The sequence below is a fragment of the Siphateles boraxobius genome, unplaced genomic scaffold, assembly GCF_051911475.1.
Source record: "Siphateles boraxobius isolate OS27281-9 unplaced genomic scaffold, OSU_SipBor_1 46, whole genome shotgun sequence".
In the NCBI taxonomy this organism is placed as follows: Eukaryota; Metazoa; Chordata; class Actinopteri; order Cypriniformes; family Leuciscidae; genus Siphateles; species Siphateles boraxobius.
Genome location: NW_027509097.1, coordinates 9,633,956 through 9,657,242, shown reverse-complemented (window position 1 = coordinate 9,657,242; position 23,287 = coordinate 9,633,956). Strand labels below are relative to the sequence as shown.

Below are 23,287 nucleotides of genomic sequence, written 5' to 3'. Positions count from 1 at the left end.
AATTCCAAAGTTCCCACCACTCCCGCCCGGGGCCAGATGGTGAACTTGCAAGCGCTGCCCCTGGAGGAGGCTGGTCCAGCCCTAGTGTTGCAGCCCTTGTCCTGTTCACACACTGTGTGTTTACGTGGACCACAGGCAGAGCTTCAGAAGCTCGGGCAGCTCTTTGTTTGTTTTGGAGGTCAGCAGAAGGGAAGGGCTGTCTCCAAACAGAGGTTGACCCACTGGATAGTGGATGCCATCGTCTTGGCCTACCAGTCCCAATGTGCCAGTTTCTTCCCGGGTGTTGGGTACAAATAGGTAATATGCGGAAAGGCTGGCTCGGCGTCTCGCTTGCAGCCCCATTCCCCTCTGATGGACGGATACGTTAAGTCATGTTACATCCTGCAGGCCACAATCCATTTACCACCGCTGAATGGCCGGGATCCCCATCTCCTCAGCGCAAACTTGAATGAGTTAGTTGCACGCTGCCTTATATACCTGTATGTACAGGGAGTGGCTTGCCATACAAATCTCACTCGCCAATGTGAATTGGCATTTTTTGTTGCCACTCAAAGGTGATTGGGCTCTCTTGCATCAGTCAGTTCTGACATAACATCTCTGTTCCCTCCTTCAGGGCCTTCATTAGTAACCGAGACGTTCTAAAGCACCGGATCAAAAAAGATTCCAAAATTATTTTATGTGTTGATATAATCTTGTGGCTCCTTTACATGCAGTCACAGTGATGCGCGGGTCGAAGAAGGACTCAAAGTCAAAAGGCTCCAATTCAACAGTTTACTAAAATATAACTCACAGGTACAGTCGGGGAGGATGACAGGCAAGAACACACACACTAAGCAAGACCATATAAGACTAACAACTGACCAGGACAGACTGAACTGAAGGAACTAAATACAGATAAAAATGAGCATGAACCAGGTGATACAGATGAAGGTGATTAACAAGACACAGGTGAAGAAGATAAACTAATGACGATGATTAACTAAACAGGTGAGACAACTGAAGACAAATGAGGAGCAGGAAAACTGAACAAGGAAAACATGTGACAGATAAAACCAAAACAACAGGACAAATGACCATGACAGTGACACATGCCAATTAATGTTTTTTTTAGATGTATTAATTGTATTTATGTAATTTCATGTGTCTCCATCACTGCAGTTTTCTGCAAAATTTTATATTTTGTTGGTATTTTGTTTTATATTTGATTTAATGCATTTACACTAAACAGTATTAAAATTAGTTTATATCACTATATGAATTGATGTTGGCTTTATTTTATTAATGATACATTAGAGAAAAGTGCAGATATAAAAGACTGTCATTTTCTCTAATTCACAAATGTATCTATTAGCCCTGACTGCAGCATCTCATAAAAAGTCAAAGCATGTAACAAAAGAATGTGTCATTATGGTTAGATGCCTGTAAGGGTAAATGGTAAATGGACTGCATTTATATAGCGCTTTCACAGACCCAATGGCCACCAAAGCGCTTCACATGTTGCCTCACATTCACCCATTCACTCACTCATTCATACACCGACGGCGGTGTCAGCCATGCAAGGCGCCATCCAGCTCGTCGGGAGCAGCTTGGATGGATGCTTATCAACTACCACAATTTGCTGATAAAAACTGCCTACCCAGCATTTACAGACCACTAAACCAGCATCCCTTCACACATGACTGGACTTCAGCCTGAAGGGGGCAGTAAACAGACGGTTGCCATTTAACACTAAAAATGTCTAATCATAAATAAAGTTTGGCACGTTCATTCTTTTTAGTTTAATTCAATTTCACTTAAAAAATGTTTGTTTCATTTGAAATACACAGTTTTTGTATGTGTGATGATATAAAACAACACAAATGGCATTGCTTTGATGATATGGCTATTTCTTATTTTACCTACTTGTTTTCCTTGCATGCATGACACAATACTAAATTGTTCTTTAGTTATAGGATTATTGAGCCCCTGAAGGATAAAGAAGCCATCCTGATTTTCTAACTAGGATGGTCGATTAAAGCTGAAGTGTGTAATTTCTGTGCCACTGGTCAAACAAACAGCAATATTTTGCTAACACCACATAGACACTTTTTCAGGGGAAAAACAACCTACAAATGGCTTACTTTTAATTGTCTCTGGTTATTAAGCTGAAATTGCACACTTCAACACTGTGGGAGGCATGTGGAGACAGACTTCATATTGTGGAGCATACTTAAAAAAAAATGTTATGAAACACTAGTTGTACTTACCATGGTAATAGCTATACATCAAGTAGAAAGCAAGAGCCTTTTTTCTCCCAAGTGTGCAGTGATGCAGAATGTGATCAGATGTGTCTGAGAGGTGAAGAATGTTTTGAACAGTCTTCCGTGTGTTTATATAGGGGCTAATATAAAGGTAGTGACCTGCATGGTTCACTTCCATTTCTATTTATTTTTTTATTTCGATTTTGGTAACCGTTTAATGAGAGTAATAATAGAGGCATCATGTCAACAACCTGAAGCTCTCCGTCTGTCTTCCAAACTATGTGTCTCTTCCACACTCTCTCACCATCTGTCTCAATTCCTCTCTTTTGATCTTTCCCAGTCGATCTCTGTCTTTCTTCTTCATATAAGTGTGTGCACTTTAGCATGCATAATTCTGTACATATTATGGGTGACAATCAAAACTGGACAAAAATGCCTGAATACTTGAATACAGGTGAAGTATTCGGGGACCGCACTCCAAGTCTTACCTATCAGGTAGGCAGTGGTGGACGAAGTACACATACCATGTACCTGAGTTAAAGTAAAGATAGGCTACTCAAGGTAAAATATTTCTCAAGTAAAAGTAGAAGTGCTGCCTTTAAACATTCACTTGAGTAAAAGTACAAAAGTATTTGCCTTCAAATGTATTTAAGTATCCAAGTACTATGATTTTTTATGGCTATAATGTCCTATTATAATTTGTCACAAGACTCTTGCTTAACTCAGTCTACGTGAAGCCTAATGTCACTCTTGGCACACCAATCTATTAACAAAATACATTAATTAGTGATATATATATATATATATATATATATATATATATATACACACACACACACAAACACACACATGCATGCTGCTCTCTGCCCCGCTTAAAATCATTGGCAACGCGATTTGTTTGGAACTATTGTGAACTACACGAATCACGTGACCGCGCGGCGGCGAGGTCACTACGATATTGTTGTTTTTAATATTATTTTATAAAGTATGTAACATAAGATAAAAGTTGTTTTATCAGTACGAGTAAACGTCAGCGTCCTAATTCACTCACTCCATTTTGTTCACTCCTTGCAGATCTAGTGCACTCAAAATATATGGGAATTAGTGAATGAGGGAACGAGTGAGCGGTTTCGGACACAGCTGTGTCGTAACCGTCTATGTTCGCAACTCTCATAACGGCTCTGTGGTGCGTTTCCCAAAAGCATCTTTGGTCAACTATGATCGAAATTTCCATTGAACTCTATTGGTACGACGGAACTTGCGACCATACAGTTAGCTTTGGGAAACGCACCCCTGGTTCGCTCTTAGTAGATACCGCCAATTCAAGTTCAAAACAAAGCGCGCGAGCTGTACTGTGATTGGTGGCTCGTTTGACCAGTTACATTTTATCCACTCATGAATAAAAATGAACGACTGATTTTGAAAATGTAGTATAGAGTAAAAAGTAAGATATTTGACTTTGAAATGTAGTGGAGTTAAAGTAAAAGTCTCCCCAAATTGAAATACTTCAGTAAAGTACAGATATGCAAAAAAGCTACTTAAGTACAGTAACGAATTACATTTACTTCGTTAATGTCCACCACTGCAGGTAGGTTGTTCAGGGTGTCGTGGAGGGGTGTGTTGTCTAAGACCCAACATCTAGCTACTGGGGTGCCTCAGGGCTCAGTGCTTGCACTTCTCCTCTCCATCTTCATGACATCACTGGGATCTGTGATTCAGAAACATGGCTTTTTCCAATCACTGCTGATGACACACACAACACTACCTCTCATTCCAGCTGGAGGATCCGACGGTAGCTGCTTGCATCTTAGCCTGCCTGACAGATATTTCTGGCTGGATGAAGGACCACCACCTTCAACTAAACCTTGCGAAGACAGAGTTGCTTATGGTCCCGGCCAACCTCACAACTTCTCCATTCAGCTAGGTTTGTCATCCATAACTCCATCAAGGTCAGCCAGGAACCTTGGAGTTGTCATTGATGATCAATTGAACTTTACAGACCACATTGCTAGAACTGCCCGGTCCTGCAGTCTTTTCCTGCAGACACCAGGAGGATCCTTCCTATCAGAGCATGCTACACAACTCCTTGTCCAAGCACTTGTTCTATCCAGACTGGACAATTGTAATGCTCTCCTGGCAGATCTTCCAGATTGCACTATCAAACCTCTGCAACTGATCCAAAATTCTACAGCTAGAGTGGACTTTAACGAGCCGAAGAGAGCACACGTTACTCCTATCCTCACAAAATTGCACTGGTTGCCGGTTGCTACTTGCATCAAATTCAAGTCACCGACTTTTGTCAGAACAACAACTGGCTCTGCTCCCTTTTACCTTAACTCATTATTTCGGACTAACGTGCCATCCAGAAACTTGCGCTCTGCAAGTGAACCCTGTCTTGTGGTGCCATCTCAAAGAGGCCCTAAATCTCTTTCTCTGACCTTTTCCTGGTCTGTTCCATGCTGGTGGAATGATCTGCCCAACTCAACCAGAGCGGCTGAGTTTGTGTCCATTTTCAAGAAACGGCTGAAGATGCATCTTTTTCGGCAACACCTGATCCATTAATACTAACACTTTATATTCTATTCTATATCTATTATCTTTAAAACAAAAAGAATTACAAAAATACAGGTACTGCGTTAGATTAAACTGGGAAGGGTCATAGCATTTATTGTTGTCCTATGGTTTCTTTAACTGCTTCTATTGTTCTCATTTGTATGTCGCTTTGTATAAAAGCGTCTGGTAAATTAATAAATGTAAATGTAAACGTAAATGTGAATATGATAGTTTCAGATGAGTGTTGCTTTTTTAGTTATTCCTGATTTTTTTATTAATTATACAATGTTTAAATTGAATAGGTGGTCCAAAAGTCTGAAATTCCCTTATATAATGCTTTTTGTGTGACATATTATACTACCAATCAAAAGTTTGGAGTCAGTAAGATAATTTAATGTTTTTGAACGAAGGCTTTAATGATCACCAAGGCTGCATTTATTTGAATAAAAAATACAGTAAACAGTGAAATATCATTACAATACAATAGAAAAAAATGTTTTCCATTTTAATATACTTTAACATGTAATTTTCAGCAGTCATAACTCTAGTCTTCAGTGCCACATGATACTTCAGAAATCATTCTAATATGCTGATTTGCTCAAGAAACTTTTCTTATTATTAACTTTTTCTTATCAATGTTGAAAAGAGTTGTGCTTATTTTTGTGGAAACCATGATACATTTCGCTCTCAGGATTGTTTGATGAATGGAAAGTTCACAAGAACAGCATTCATTTGAAATAGAAATCTGTTGTAACATTATAAACATATTTGTTGTCAGCTTTGATCAATTTCAATCCATTATTGCTGAATAGAAATACTAATCCCAAACTTTTACAACATCATAATTTTGTGTTCTGATTATTTTAAGATCCCTAAACGTTGTTCATTTCCAGGTATAAACTAGATTTTGCAACAGTTTCTCAGACTTTTGGACCTCACTGTATGTATTTATAGCAGAAAAAGAATATTAGATAGGGTGATGTCTGAGAGAACAGAAGAGACATAAGAGATTTGACGCATTGAAAAGCATGTAAAAATCCATGCATACCTCTGCTCCCCTGCTGTGCTTGGCCCACTGTACTTGTTTCTCTCCATTCTAGAATATTTATGAGTATATTGTGTAGTGTCAACCAAGCAGTTTTTTTCTTCAGACATCTCTTGAAGTATTTCCTACATGTGCTACTGTGCTCTGTGGGGTTGTTACCCTGAAGCTGAATAATATCTGAAGCTCACGGGTCCTTATCACTAGAAACGGAGACTTCGCTCTGCGGGAAAGAACACAGTCGCTTCTACCATCACTGAGGACGTTGAAATCGCACGTGCCGCATGCTTTAATGAGAGAACAGATGAAACCTAAAAATACACCGTATTCTCCAATCTAGGTCATAAGTTATTGGCAATTAAAGTCCACATGATCAAAACGTGCCTTGGCTCGGTGGAAGTAACATTGCTTTTCTGTTTTTCTGCATTGACTTGTGGGGTAGCGCAGTGCTTAATGTGTGTGTTTTGTGTTCTGCTGCTTTTACAGGATCATGGATGGCTCTGTCGCCAGCACGGAGGAGATTTTGCCTCCCACCATTCAGAAACTGATGAAGGGATACAACAAATACCTTAGGCCATTCTTTGACAGTACGACGAACAAAGCTTTTACATTTACACAAACTGTTATATTGCATAAGTGGATTTGATCTTCTCTTAAAGTCCTATCATCATCAACAACTGCAATTAAAACTAAAATAAATTAAGCGGAAAACGCTCCAGGCCTGAGTTTATGCAGTCCACTCTTGTAACGCATGTAAATTAAGAGCCCTTTTCTGCTGTCTTCCTCTATTTGCAGTGTTGTCACTCTGTAGTGAATGCTGTGTGTGTGTTTTTTTTTCTTTTTCAGATGGCCCTGTTACTGTAGGCATGAGTCTGGATATCGCCAGCATAGACACCATATCAGAAATCAACATGGTAGGATAATCTTACAAACCACAAACATCCAAATATATATTCATGACAAGTTCTGTCATGAAACTGTAGATGGCGCAAGATATAGGTCCTTAACTCAATCTGATTGCAATCACATTGTTCTCTATAGGGCATAGCTGTTTGGTTCCTGTTGTATTAGTAGCCAATAAATATGCTGCTTAGCTTTCAAATACTTGGTCACCGTCTGCTGTAGCAGTTTGCAGCACGCTTTCAGAAACCCTCCACCTTCCCCAGCTCCACCTGTATAGATCTGCTACGGGTAATTCATGTACGCTATATTGTACAGCAGCAGCAAGTCTTACTTTCTCACAGCAGCATGTTGTGTATGTATTTCCCATGGCAAGTCCTGTACTTGCTGTGCAGCAGCAGCAATAACAGCAACAGCAGCAGCAGCAGCATAGCAGATATTCTGACCAAAAGACCACACATTTTATATACCAAGTCATATATATCCATTACCATGTCAAACATTCTGAGAGTTGTCATGAAAGAACTCAAATTATAGTATTATATTGTAAACAAATATTATAAACGTGTGTCTGTAAATGTTTTCTTCAAAGCACAACTAATATAAAAGCATATGGGGTCAACAACAAATACATTTGAGATGATGAAAAGGAGAAAAACTAGTTCGTAATGCAAGTGCTAAGTTCTTAGAAATGTCATTTTAATAATTATGTTGCGTTCATATTTTTAAAATGCATATAACATAAAAAAAGAAACATAATAAAAGTCAGCATGAAATGAGAATATCTTTTCTCATCCATATTATCAATATCACCCAATCTATTTTCTGAATACGTATCTTATTTTGAATGATTCATTCATGCATATGTGTTTTTTTAACACTGTAAATAAAATATTGAAACTTTGATACACTTATACACAATATTGTAACACTTTATTTTAAGGTGGCATAGTTACTACATGTACTTACTATAGTAATAGCAGTAAATTATGCAAAATTACAAGTAACTAACCCTAAACCAAAACCTAACCCTAATTTATAGTAAGTACATGTAGTTAATTAATATTATTCATTATTTTGAGTAAGTACAATGTAATTACTTCACCTTAAAATAAAGTGTAACCCATATTTCCCTTAAGCTTTAAAAATGAGAACACACCTTTACAAATGTTATAACAATTGTTTTCAGTTTTGACTCATGAAAGTTGATTTTCTTTGCTTTATTCTATTTCGCATGAACCAACCTTCCCTTTTCATCATCATATATAATAAAATATAATATAAAAATCCAATAAACAGCTAAATTAATTTTTAATTGTTATAGAAGAGGTGTGTTTAAGTCGTTGTCTGTATGAACTGCATTTTAATGTAGTTATTTTTAAAACTCAATAGATATAGAAAAAAAAAAGTCACATCATTGGCCCCTTTGATCTTTGGACAGAGTTGTATAAGAGCTGAGTGTATGATGTAAATCTAAGCTTGTGGTGCACATCGCTGAATTAAGAATCTCTGTTCAACCTCTTCAGGATTACACAGCCACCATCTTTCTTCGTCAGCGCTGGACAGATGAACGCTTGTGTTTTGATGGCAATAAGAGCTTGAGTCTGGATGGGAGACTTGTGGAACTCCTTTGGGTCCCTGATACATTCATTGTGGATTCCAAGAAATCCTTCCTGCATGACATCACTGTCGAAAACAGACTGATCCGGATATTTCCCAACGGAACTGTGCTGTATGCCCTGAGGTAGTGAGGTGATATTCACTGGATCTGGTCTTCATTCAGATGCTATACTGGGGTCTTATGATTGTTGAGGAATGGTCTTACTGTTGATGGACTGACTGGAGGGTTGATAGAGGGAATGGGGCATCAGCAGACAACTAGAAAGAGGTAGGGATAAATATGGGCTAGTCAAAGAGTTCACAATAGTGGAAAACAGGGTAAAAATATAGGTGGTGACAGGGGACGCATGGAGAGCCTTTGTACAGATGGGCAGCTGGCATCAAAAATTAAGCTTGAAAGTAGCATCCACGGACAGTGAGCTGATTTCCAGTGTTATATAAGCAAAAACATTCTCTCATGTATGTTACTCTCTTTTTTTTTATCTCTCTGTTTCTCTAGAATTACCACCACAGTGGCCTGCAGTATGGATCTAACTAAATATCCCATGGACAGGCAGACGTGCATGCTTCAACTTGAAAGCTGTAGGCCTATTCTCTATTTCTCTTGAAACCATTGCCAAATTTGAGATGTAACTCAGTGGGCATAAAGGCATAAGAGTGTCTAACCCTTTAAGATACATGCATGTTTAAAGCCTTTTTAAATATGTGAAACTCTGGTGAAATATTAATTTCACTAATGATAGATGCTCCAGGTGTACACACCATAAGTGTCCCTTAAGTTTAAAAAAATTAATCTGCATATATGAGATCTTCCATATGTTCACTCACCCAAGACTGCTGTGTAAGGGTTTGGCATGTATGAAGATTTTAGAGGTTTTTTTTTATGTTCCATACTGAGACAAAAATAGAAATATTCTGAATTGATTTAACCAAGCATTTAAGTCCAGAATGGTTATTCACACTATATGCAACAGGAGATAAATGGAGCCAGTTAAACTATTACCAAACCAAAGGCATAAACCAGCTTGTACAGGCATGTACATTCATAGTTGTTCACACTAATATTTTCAGCAGGACATAAAGTCTAAAGTTTCATTAGTCTTTTCTTCCTTGCTGTGATGTGTGTCAGAGTGAAACGGCTTCTTGAACGAGAAATAATGTAGGGCTTGACTTGATTTTGTCCATCTGGAATTGATTGAATGACTGAATCGTTGTGGTTTGCTATTGCTGTGATGAGATTGACAGGTTGTCCTGCCCTTGCAACAGTAAACACATCATCAGAGAAAAGATAAGATGTATTTTGATGAAAGATTATGAGGGCACAGGAATTAAAGAAATAAAAATAAAGATATGCACAGATAAATAATTTATAATAAATACTGCAGTATTACATACAATAAAAGAACTGTCCATTTAGATTTCATGGTGACTTTAAATTAGCAACACAATGTGACAGCTAGCCTACTCTCCTCACAGATCAGTATGCTTTTTTTTTTTTTTTATATATGGAATCAGGGCAACATATTTCACAATGTTTTATTCTCTAGATAATGTGCAGTTATTTTTGTAAACTTTGCATGACATAGTGCCATCTTGAGGTGTTGATTATGTATTACAACAAAATACACTGTGCTGCATGACCAAAGCTGTTTAATTTGTAGATTTTTAAGCCATGAATTACACTATTATTATAATTAATAATTATTATGCTGTGTGTGGGTCAGACTGAACCTAGCTGGTTTTTATTACAATCCACCAAAAATTACACTATGAGAAAAAAAATCAAGAGTTACAAATAGTAGATCAAAACAGATTTTTTTAACAGAATTAACACAGAAACACATTACAGAAATACAACTAAATACATTTGAGGACTTGTAATTCTGTATTTATAAAATATTTTCAACATGTATAGAAAACATTTTCTTATATTTTAGATTTAGATTTTCACAAAATAAATGTACTGTATATAGCAATTACAACTTTTTTAAAGCTTGTTTTTGATGGTTCTGCTTTTGTATATGGATATTTATTATCCCTAATTAGGCATATCATTTAGCATTTTAGGTGAGTCGGACAACTGTTTAAAAATTCCTTAGGGAACCCATGGTGAATTAGCATTTCAGGTTGGCTTACAAATGACTGAACAGCTCTGTTCAAAATGATTGAATTTATGGTAATGCCTGTATTATAGCATAGTGCTCTAGAAGGGCTGCATATAAAATTAGTGGTAATCGAATGCTTTTTTACTGCTCTATAAGTGTAATTTGATGTAAATATAGTAGCTCTCAGCTAGTAGTGATAATTGGCTCTTCGATTTATATTATGTTCTCCTCAGGGGGATATAACGTGAAAGATGTTGTTTTCTATTGGACACGGGGAAACCAATCAGTTAGCGGTCTTGATCATTTACAGCTGGCTCAGTACACCCTTGAGGACCACTACACCTCTGAATCTGAAGCCGTTTACGAGACTGGTACGCACTTACACTCACACTCACACAGAGATATTTTGAAGACTTTTATGATGTATTGATGTTTTAACTTTCTCTTTTATTTACTAATAATGTAACAGGTAACTACCCAAAGTTGATCTTCCACTTCAAACTCAAGCGGAGCATCTTATATTTCATTCTGGAGACGTATGTTCCTTCCAGTGCATTGGTGGTCCTGTCCTGGGTCTCATTTTGGATCAGTCAGTCTTCTGTACCTGCTCGCATCTGCATAGGTAAGTAGTAAGAACGTAAAGCAATCATTGCCAAATGATTCAAAATATATCAACACCTCTTCAGTATTCAGTAACTTTAACTAATCAACTTACATGACCATTATAAAGGCTTTTAAATGTCAAAACAGGAGCTACAAACCTCTTTTTTCACCTTTACACTTGATTTTTAAAACCACCATATGAAATGGGCATTATTTGCCAATTAAAACTAGGCAAACATCCCAGCAAACACAAAAACGTTTTAAAAACGTTGTACTACAACATTACCTAATTGCAACGAAAATACAACATTGTGAAAAGTTGTAAAAAAACGTTTTGTGTTTGCTGGGATATTACCTTAACATAAAATATATTAAATCCAACAGTTGCATGAGATGCATATAGGCTAGCTCGACACAAATCTCAAACAATGTGTTACGTAAAAGTACAGACAGATGCAAATGCAAGTAAAAGGTTCTTTTAATGAGAATAATGGTAGTCCCAGAGTGTAAAGCTGTAGTTAACAGGAGAGAGATGACGCAAGGACTTCGATGGGCAATCCGGGAAGGGCTGAGTGGTAAAAATCCAAAGGAGAGTCCGAGACAGCCGAAGAACCAGAATCCAGTGAACAGGAACACACGAGGAGAACAGGGAACAGGCTACAACACAGGGAAGCTCCAACAACGATCTGACAAACACAAGACAAGGCATTAAATAGGCTGACGAGATAGGATGCAGCTGGTGCTGATGAGGGAATCAGCAATCAGCGGTAACGCCCACACGGCACAATCAGTACGAACAATCACACACACACACAAGACATGAGTGGGACAGTGGATCTAACAACCATGACAGTACCCTCCATCCTAGGAACGCCTCCTGGCGTTCCCAGACGAACCTACCTGCCGATTGTAATCATCGATAAAGGAGTGATCCAGGATGTTCGTAGCAGGAACCCAACTTCTCTACTCTGGACCGTAACCTTCCCAGTCCACCAAGTACTGGAATCCGCGTCCCCTCCGTCTCGAGTCCAGAGTACGGTTTACCGAATAAGTTTGTACCCCTTCTACGAGTCGTGGCGGTGGGGGAACTGGGACCGGCGGATTAATGTGTGAATGAAACACGGGTTCGATCTTGGAAACATGAAAGGCGGAATGAATTTTGAAGTTTGAGTCGGACTGCCACTGGACTAATAATCTTGGTGACAGGGAACGGGCCAATAAATTTGGGAGCCAACTTGTTGGAAACGGAATGGAGCGGAATGTTCTTGGTAGAAAGCCACACTTTTTGACCCACGTCGTATACGGGAGGCTTCGACCGGTGGCAATCGGTCTTAGCCTTGGTGCGAGCCCCCACCTAAAGAAGAGTCTAACGGGCTCTACTCCATGTGTGACGGCACCTCTGGACGAAGGCGTGGGCGGAGGGGACCGCGACTTCGGATTCCAAACTAGGAAAAATAGGTGGCTGGTAACCTAAGCTACACTCAAACGGAGAGAGGCCCATAGATGACACTGGTAACGAGTTATAGGCGTACTCAACCGTAGAGAGTTGCTGACTCCAGGAGGAAGTATTCTTGGATACCAAACATTGCAACACTCTCTCCAAATCTTGGTTGGCTCTCTCGGTTTGGCCATTGCTTTGGGGGTTGAAACCCGAAGATAGACTAACCGTCGCCCCCAATAACCTACAAAACTCTTGCCAAAATTTAGACACAAATTGGGGTCCTCTGTCGCAAACCACGTCCATCGGGAGGCCATGAAGCCGAAAGACGTGATCCACCACAGTTGCCGCTGTCTCTAGCAGATGGTAATTTGCATTCCCTCCAGAAAAACGCGATTATGCGATCGCTGAATTCAATGCATAATCAGCCAAAGTCTGCATATTCATGCGGGGGCTGCATTTTTTCAAATACTCTGCACTTTCGCCGCATAAATTGCAGATTTCCGTGCAAAATATGCGAGGTTTGCATGATTTAATAATCCTCGCATTTTCGTTGCAAAAAAGTCACATATATCTTAACAGAAAGTTGAAAAATATTGTGTTTGCTTCACACAAGAACAGCCATTTCCTCCTGTTTCCATGGGAACGTTATGAAGTGACGCAATTACGCGACGGGATAGCTCACAGCTGAAGTTATTGCAGAGGACAGACAGACTCACGGAGGCGATTGGCATCTCACAACTCGCTCTTTATTCCCAAATCGAACTCGTATAACTGTCTGTCACACGTTCTACCGTCACATCGTTACTTAATAAACAAAATAAGATAAAAGAAGTAGCATCAAACAGAAATTACCCGCACACATGGGGTGTTCGAGGCGCACATACAGTATAACACTGCAGACAGTTCAACAGGGAGCACGCAGCTCTTAAAGGGGCCACACCTTATTTACACTCGTTACAGTCTGAAATAAAACAAGATGAGAAATTAAATATTCCCAGCACTTTCTATGATGTAGTATGCTTGCTTATCAAAGGAAGTAATAAGAAATGACTTTACATTAAGGTAGTAGCCTAGTGAGAACAGGGTGTTGGGGGAATCACTTTTTTTCTCTTTTTCATCAAACCGCAGTTTTTGCAAGTTCCCGCATTTTTTGCAAGTTCCCGCAATTTCATAGCATAAAATTGCATAAATATCCTGCATATTCCATCGCATTTTTAAAGAAAACGGGCCGCATAATCAAGGATTTTTGCCCGCAACAATCACAAAAAAACTCTGCGTTTTTCTGGAAGGACTGAATTCGGGCAAGGGGATGAAATGAGCCGCCTTTGAGAACCGGTCCACTACGGTCAAAAACGACCGTCTTACCTTAGGAGGGTTGGAGGTAATAAAATCTAGCGCTATGTGGGACCAGGGTCTCGAAGGGACAGACAGCGGATGGAGTTACCCATCTAGGGGTCGATTGGAAGTCTTACCAGTGGCACAAATCGAACAAGCCAAGACAAAATTGCGAATGTCATGAGCCATCAATGTCCACCAGAATCGTTGCTTGACCAAAAATCAGGTGCGATTGACTCCTGGATGACACGCCACGTTGGAACAATGCCCCCATTGAATGACGACAGACCGTAAACCCTCCGGCACAAACAATCGATTCGGTGGACCACCGGGCAGAGGCGTTACCCCTTCTAAGGCCGTCCTGACCTTCGATTCTACCTCCCATGTAAGAGTGGAGACCACTAATGTCTCGGGTAAAATACACTCAGAGTAGACAGGCGTTTGGAAGGATCAAAAATACGCGATAAAGAATTGTGTTTGACATTCTTGGAAACCAGGGCGGTACGAGAGAGAAAAATCAAATCGTCAGAAAAAAAGTGCCCACGAGCCTGTCTGAAGTTGAGTTTTGGCAGACCTGATATTCCAGGTTCTTATGGTCATTCCAAACGATAAAAGGTACCCCGACCCTTCTAACCAATGACGCCATTCTTCCAATGCTAACTTGACTGCCAACAATTCTCTGTTACCAATGTCATAATTACGTTTGGCAGGTGATAAACGGTAGGACAAAAACGCGCAGCGGTGCATCTTGTCATCCGAGGAAGAGCGTTGAGACAGAACTTCACCTACCCCCACCTCTGACGCATCGACTTCCACCACGAACTGACGGGAGGGATCAGGGGCTATAAGAATGGGGGCCGAAACGAAGCGGCTCTTAAGTTTCGCGAATACAGCCTCAGCTGTATCGGACCACCTGAATGTCGTCTTGGGGGAGGTCAAGGCAGTCCGATAAGCTGCTAGTTGGCTGAAGTTGCGAATGAAACGCCGGTAAACATTGTCGAATCCCAGAAACCTCCGTAGGGCCTTACGGGAATCTGGGCTTGGCCAATCTACCACAGCCTTAACCTTGTCAGTGTCCATATGTACTCCCTCAGACGAGATGAAAAACGCATTACTCCGTCTTGACAAAAAGCCCATTCTCTAACAGCCTCTGAAGCACTCGTCTGACATGATGAACATGTCCCTGGAGAGAAGATGATAAAATCAATATGTCATCCAGGTAGACATATATGAACTGATCTACCATATCTCTCAGCACGTCATTGATGAGTGCCTGGAAAACCGCCGGGGAGTGGGACAGCCCGAAAGGCATGACCAAGTATTCAAAATGCCCCCGGGGGGTGTTAAAGGCGGTTTTCCATTCATCCCCCTTCCGAATGCGAACCAAATGATAGGCGTTACGTAAGTCCAGTTTTGTGAAAATGGATGCTCCCTGCAACCTCTTGAAAGCTGAAGACATCAGCGGCAAGGGATAGGTAAACTTTACCGTTATGTTGTTCAGCTCTTGGTAATAAATACAAGGTGCAGGGAACCATCCTTCTTCCCTACAAAAAAGAACCCCGGCTCCGCTGGAGAAGAGGAAGGCTGGATGAAACCCGCTGCCAGAGAATCAGAAATATATTTCTCCATGGCCTCCCACCCAGGAATAGAAAGAGAGTAAAGTTTGCCCTTAGGCGGAGACTTACCTTGCAGTAAATCTATGGCACAGTCATAGGGATGATGCGGAGGAAGAGAAGCAGCACGGGACTTACTAAACACTTCCTTCAGATCGAGGTACTCCCTGGGCACTTTTGATAAATCCGCTGCCAAGTTCTTGTCCATTAAGAGCATTATCTGATGATCTGAGAGATCAGAGAACTGACAACACAAAGAACTTGAATCAGATGAGAAGCCCTCAAAATCAAGCAGATACCAAAAATGCTCTGGTCAAAGTAAAACAAACAATACAGCATGAGGTTCAGTAAGCAAAATACTTTTACACTATAAACCTTTGTTAATGATAAAGAAACAAAAATAAATCAACTCACATTGAGATATTGAACACAAATGTTCCTCAACAGGGTTTTGCAAATGAAAGCATGGACAGAGCATGTGCTCTCAGCTAACAGGTATGTCTAACTCACACTTCCCTCTTCCTTTTACTCTCTGGCCTGAAGAGATCTTTAGGATAATAGCTCCCTAGTGCCCTCTACTGGCCGGGAGAGAAATTGGAACTTGCAGTTAACACAGGAGACAGGTAACAGTTTACTAGAACTGTTACACCGTGCCCCCACATAAAAACAGTGTCCTCGGGATCTCTACCTCTCTCTCTCCTCCCGGGAAAGCCAAGCTCTCCCCACCTGCATTGGCTCGTGATCGATGATGGGACCGAACGTGTTCTCCTCACTGGCCAACCGACCCTCGGTGCCTCCGGACGTGCGGACAGGGCGAGTGTATTGCTCCATGCGGTTAAGGCGAGCATCTACTCGTAGAGCCAGATCAATAAGTCCTCCGTTGAGATTCTGGGGAAGGTCCAGGATGTAGATCTCCTTTTGAACATGGTCGGCCAGCCCATGCAGGAACACATCCCACTGCGCCTCCTTGTTCCACTTGCACTTTGCCACCAAGGTGCGGAACTCGATGGAATAATCAGCGACGGGACGATCACCCTGTCTGAGATCCGTGAGCAGTCTGGCAGCTGCCTTGCCCGCCACTGCACGGTCGAATACTCTTCATTTCGGTGGCAAGTGCCTGGAATGAGGCGCAGCATGGGTCTTGATTCTCCCACACCGCCGTTCCCCATAAAGCCGCTTGACCTGTGAGCAGATTGAGAACAAACGCCACCCGTGACTCCTCCCTCTCAAAAGTCCGGGGCTGTAAGGAGAAATGCATAGAACACCGGGTAAGAAAAGCTCTGGAAAAATTAGGCTGACCAGCATAACTGTCAGGGCTAGGTAGGCGTGGCTCAGGTCTTTTAATCTGCACCGGTGGTGTGGGTGGCGCAATGAGATTATACAGAAGTTGGACTTGCTTGGAGAGCTCGGACATCTGCATCACGAGTGCTTGCACAGCGCGCCCCGTGTTGTTGATGCTCTCCTGCTGAGAAACTGTGATTGATAAATTTAGTCAATGAAGCGGAACTTGCTGCATCCATGACGTGGTCATATCGTTATGTTACGTAAAAGTACAGACGGATGCAAATGCAAGTAAAAGGTTCTTTTAATGAGAATAATGGTAGTCTCAGAGTGTAAAGCTGTAGGCAACAGGAGAGCGATGACGCAGGGACTTCGATGGGCAATCCGGGAAGTGCTGAGTGGTGAAAATCCAAAGGAGAGTCTGAGAGAACCGAAGAACCAAAATCCAGCGAACAGGAACACACAAGGAGAACAGGGAACAGGCTACAACACAGGGAAGCTCCAACAATGATCTGACAAACAGGACGAAAGACAAGTCATTAAATAGGCTGACGAGATAGGATGCAGCTGGTGCTGATGAGGAAATCAGCAGTCAGCGGTAACGCCCACACGAAACAATCAGTATGAACAATCACACACACACACACACACACACACACACACACACACACACACACACACACACACACACACACACACACACACACACACACACACACACACACACACACACACACACACACACACACACAAACACACGAGACATGAGAACAACCGTGACGCAATGAAGTGATCAACAAATACTAATTCAGTAATAATATGAATCATATGACATCAACATACATTAAGTCATTAAAATGAAAATCATAAATTGATTTTTTTTGTACAGTAAAGAATCGTATAACGAAATTACTTTGACACATTTATAGGATTCCCTAATGTTTTATAACTCAGAACCTTTTGGCATTAACTCATAGGAGTAACCACAGTCTTGACTATGACCACCTTGATGATGGGGGCCCGTACCTCTCTACCCAATGCCAACTGCTTCATTAAAGCCATCGATGTGTATCTGGGCATCTGCTTCAGCTTCATCTTTGGCGCACTGATTGAATATGCAGTTGCGCATTTCTGCACGTTACACCAGCCGAATGCTGCCAATGCATATATGGTAGGAACCTTTATCTAATTAAACGTGAACAAGTAACAATACCATAATGGCCATGAATAAGATCATCTTCACCTTGCCATAGTCATGACAATAAATCAAACACATTTATGTCTCACTGTTGCATCAGTATGGCCAGGAAATGCAGGAGCGTGAGGACGAGATGAACGGCATTGTCAATTCCATCGGCAGCCGTGCTTTGCGGGCCCGTAAACGGGAGGAGATGCTGTCCCGGATGGGCAGCACCAGCAACCCCACCCCCAGTGAGAGTAAGGAGGAGATCAACTCGCAGCAACAGAACCGCTGCGCCAAGTGCATGTCGACGACACGCCGTATCATACGCTGTCTGAACTGCTGCAAAGTGGAGAACCCGCACTACATCGACAACTACTCACGGCTGTCCTTCCCCCTCTCCTTCATATTCATTAACCTCCTCTACTGGACCTACTACTTGTACTTCTAAAGCTCCTGCTGTTGGCGTGTGTTGAGGGGCTTGCAGTGATTTAAGTGTGCGTCCTTTTTTGTGTCACAGTTTACCTAAGGGTTTATACTCTTACATGTCAGCATGCATTCAAGTTCAACTCATGTCCCCTGAGAATGACTGACTGTGTTTATGTCACCCAAGTATGCGTCACTCCTTGTGGTATGCAGGATGTGAGTGAGTTTGGACTGCACATATATATGCAGATTTCTACCATACTTGAAGATGCATCTCCATCTCTTTGTCAGTAATACGTGGCCTTCATTTTCCGAGGATCTTTAGGTTCACTCAAATCCACAAAAAAAATTGGCCTAGCTGTAAATTGCAGTATGATTTTTACGATATCCGTACAACAAATTAAAACCTGACCTGAATGTAATTATGATTACATTGTCATTTAGCACAAAAAGCATGACTTATAAATCACTGTTGACACAATTAAAAAAACATAAGCAATTCACGAAACTGAAAGTTTGTTTAAAATTTTTGATTTATGAAATGAACATGAGAATCGTATCGGTATGTTTGACAGCTACAGTAATAATAAGCAACTGGACCAAAGATTTAATGTCTATCTAATGTTCATAATCACAATCTGAATTCAAATGAGCACAAGTTATACATTATTTTTGGGACATACAGTATACTGTTTGTTTTTGCAAATATACCAGTCATATGTCTTCTTATTAGCTGCCAAACAGGAATCAAGTTGGTTTTACTCATTTTCAAGGGAATATTCTCTTAGAGATATAAACTCTGATTATGAATGATTCTGTATTATTTGCATGATCATTTATTTATTCTGCTGTATATTGTTGTATTTAATTATTTAATTTAATTTTGTTAATTAAATGATTTTATCCAATCTAAGACTCTTTGACCTAGTTAAAGTTGGGCCATTAAGAACTGCACTACAGTATTTTTGATAGCAGACTATTTTGGGCAAATGCCACAACCAAAACATTGATGCATATTTGCTAATGGCATATTCAGCACTGACATTTACATGATTTCTTGGCAGATTTTTATGCATTGTTGATGTCTGAATTGATATGATTTGCATATAGTTTGCAATATATGTTTTTTTCCCCCCACTGTCAACATATTTTGTTATCTGAGAACTGCTTGTTTGTATGATATTTTTTCAAGAACATGTTATTCACCTGACCTTTGTGGGTAAATCTTTTATTTTACTGTGAATGTCATTCTTCTTACAGGTGAACATATTTTGTGCTCAAATTAAGCTGTATTTTATCCTTTTGCACTGAGATTTAGAATTACAAAGGCAGTATTTCTTTGCCAAGAAGCATTTTCTTTTTGTATATACTGGCTAAATATTGCAAATGATGTTCACCAAATAATATTTATTATTAATACTGTATTTTAATAATGCATGAAAGTTGCGTATTGTTAAAGAGACAGAAGACCATGTTGCTATGTCTTCCATGCATTGGGAGTTCTGCATCTGTTTTTAGAGATTTGGACATAATAGTTATGTTATGACTGACTTAAGGTAATATATTTCAAGACAGAACATTTTATTTGTGTACATTTTTTTTTAAGATGTTCTATTTACCAGTACGCACTACACACAATTGCTAATAACAACTGCTAGGTTTTCTGTACTGTACAAAAACAAATAATGGTAGGGAAATTTAGCAAACTCTTGTAATGCCCTGTCACAAAACCGTTTAATGCAGTGGCATCTTGGAGTCTTACTGCCCCTTACTGGTGAGTCCAGTTCTTTGAATGCTTTCTACGTTTATTTTTATCCTCATCTAAATCCAGAACCAACTCGATACAGAAAAACACACGTGGCAAAACATTTGTCACTGCAGCATATTACAGCCCTTAGGATAGTATGTTGTCAGTGCTGATCCTGATGCCAAAGAGCTAGTGGTTTAACATCCAGGGCCCTATCTTGCACCCGGCGCAAATGACTCTGTACACTGACCCATGTATCATTCCTATTTTGCACCCGCGCAAAGCGGACTTTTCCCTCCACAGACAGACACACGTCGGTTAACTAAGAAATACACTTGCGCTCCCCGGGGCGGTTCAGCGCAAAGAGGAGGCGTGTTCCGGCGCAAACTTTCCCTCATGCTATTTTGCTGTTCTATAAAACAATTGCGCCACTGACCAGAAAAAAATTAGTCTAAAGTCAATGGCGTGTTGCGCGTACATTCAGATGCTATTTTAAACGCGCATGCTTGGCCATAATACAGAGTGTGAACAACGCGCATACACTGTAGTAGATGATTCTCTCATCTACACAGATGCATTTAACTTTTTGCAAATGATACATTATTATAAGGAAAAATATTAAAACACGAGGGAAATCATTGTTGTGTCCATGAAGATGGGGAAAATAGGCATAAAGCTTACACATTTACCCAAATTATTATATGCATGTTTAACCGAAGCTAATTTGGGTGGGTTTGTCCCATTCCCAATGTCACTTCTCTTTCTTTTACGGCCCTGGCGAGAACATCGATCCCCTCGGCTGAGAACCGATTCTGAAGCGCGCCTGATAAATGCTCCGTTATAATAGTATAGAGATCGCTAAGACATGTGACCAACTGGGTGGCAACGTCATCAGAACGCAAAGAATTATGGGCATGTTTGGCCCGTTTACATGGGCTGGCATAGCAGGCTAGTGTTCTGGCATGAAAAAATAAATAAAAATAGCGTGAAAAACAGAATATAATCCTACAAAATGCAGCGGGCTAAAGAAAACATTGTCGGACCATACCAGAAAACTGTCGTCCGTTCAAAAGTATGCTAAAGTTTTAAGCACCACACTCCTCGCTCTCTCTCATCTATCTGCATGCAATCGCAATTCATGTCAAGATTGCAATGCTGGAGTGTGTGCGTGTGTGTTTGTGCGCCCGCGAGAGAGAGAGGCGCGGGCGCGATCGAACTGTTTGTGTGTGTGAGAGAGAGAGAGAGAGAGAGAGAGAGAGAGAGGCGCGATCGAACAGTGGAAACATAAAACATACTCCCTCATTTTGTTCATAGAGGTTATCATTCAAACTGCAAAGTGTTTACTTATATTTGTGTAACTTACACTCGCAATAAAACACAACATTGTGCTTTTGTCACACTCTAAACTCTTGTCAAGCTGTAACATACAACTGTCACCCAACCAAACACAGTTTTAAAAGCAACATCCAACCCCATTTCAAAACAGTCTGTGGGTTACATCTTTTGGACATTAATCATATCGCATTGGTTTTCATTTCTTTTTTCAGAGCAGTTACATATTCTACATTGATTAAAAAAATCAGATGTGTTTTTAATGGTAGTATAATTTTATACGAAAATCAATTATTTACCATTCAGATGAGAATAAAGTTAGGGTTCATTAAAATTAAGGAAAACAAATATATTGATCCGTTCTTAAAGGATAATTCAGGTATTTAGCACTTTGAGTCTATTTTCTAGTTTGTTTTGGATGAACTAAGTTAGAGTGGTGGGTAGAATTTTGACGATGGGTCCTGTCTCGACTTTTTGAATCTTTTAGAATCGCCTCTGACCGCTTCAGAGTGAGTGTCTACGAGCATACACAAACATTTCCTTAAAACAACCCGTAATGTTCGTTTTCAAAACTGTGCAAGAAGGACTATTGCAGTTTATAACACAGCAGGTAGACGGCATCTTGAACACTGCGTTCTTCCCTCCATGCAATCAAGTCTGGCGCCTTCTGTTTGTGCCGCGGATTCCCAAAATGCTTTGCGTTCACCACTGGTAATACGTCACGATGACGTCACAGTAGCAATCTCTATTGCCCCATGGAACAAGCTCACCTCGTTCATCATGCTCTTAAAGGGAATGTGATATAAAGCTCTTATTGGTTTGTTTCACGTTACGCCCAAACCACACCTATGAATAATGAAGCTACTTCAGACCAACCCCTTGTAGATTTGCGCCAGGCGCAAGAGGCGTTTATCCCGCCGGGAAAATAGCAACAGCGCCGTGATCCGCCCACAAAGTTACTTGCGCTTTGCGACTTGCGTTTCAGATCGTTAAAATAGGGCCCCCAGTCTTTAGGATTTCCTTTTGAAAATGAAAATCGTTTGTTTACTCAATTTATGCACATTCTTTTGCGGTATTTTATAGTAGCCCATCATTTATTATTAAATGCTGTCACTGTGTTCATTGGACAAATTCGATTTCAGCATGTAAATTAAATTAACACTCTTAATGTGTAAAATAATGTTGCGTTTAAAAACCGAGCCTCAAATGGCATAAAATTAATGTTTCAGTATTATGTTTTTGTAGATTTTTTATTTATTTATTTATTTATTTATTTATTTATTTTAATGTAGTAAGATACTTCATGTCTCACTATGCATGTAAAGTTAATGTTTAGGGTAATAAAATATTTTTACTACAATCTGAATATTTGTACCTTTGTCTTTTTATTAGTTTTCCACCTTCCAGTAAATGTGACCTCTTACCTTCCATTTGAATATTAGCACTTAATTTACCAGAATTTCATTATCCTGATGAAACCAAACCACATGGTGGCGCTGCGATGTCAACTTCACCAGGAAAGGCTCTGCTCAAAATAGACATCACAGCAGTTCTCATTGATTTTCTTGATTAAAGCTACAATATGTAAGATTTTTGTAATAAAATATCCAAAAATCACTTGTGTGATATATTTCCTGCAGTTGTGTACTTATAATATCCCCAAAGTTCCCAAAGATTTTTGATTTCAGAGAAATTCCATTTTTAAATATTGGCTCGTTCATGTTTAATTGTCACCTGTCAATGACGTAATATCCGCATTATCCATGGTTTCCGCTCACTGCCATAGTAACCATGGCGACAGACGTGGACAACTGCGTTACGTCTTGCGGCATGCTCACGCTGTTGTTTCGTTCAAACATTATGGACCAT

At 40.2% G+C, this 23,287-nt stretch overlaps 1 protein-coding gene across 1 annotated transcript in view; it reads left to right on the top strand.

The window, feature by feature from the left end:
- gabrz (gamma-aminobutyric acid type A receptor subunit zeta) overlaps positions 1-19,931 on the top strand; it is a 40,548-nt gene extending 20,617 nt beyond the window's left edge. The window contains exons 3-10 of the mRNA XM_077200682.1: positions 6,322-6,422; positions 6,682-6,749; positions 8,262-8,479; positions 8,855-8,937; positions 10,694-10,831; positions 10,930-11,082; positions 17,711-17,904; positions 18,032-19,931. Coding sequence (XP_077056797.1) covers positions 6,322-6,422; positions 6,682-6,749; positions 8,262-8,479; positions 8,855-8,937; positions 10,694-10,831; positions 10,930-11,082; positions 17,711-17,904; positions 18,032-18,364 — 1,288 coding nt within the window. The 3' untranslated portion in view covers positions 18,365-19,931. The remainder of the gene's footprint in view (positions 1-6,321; positions 6,423-6,681; positions 6,750-8,261; positions 8,480-8,854; positions 8,938-10,693; positions 10,832-10,929; positions 11,083-17,710; positions 17,905-18,031) is intronic.
- Positions 19,932-23,287: the final 3,356 nt, after the last annotated feature.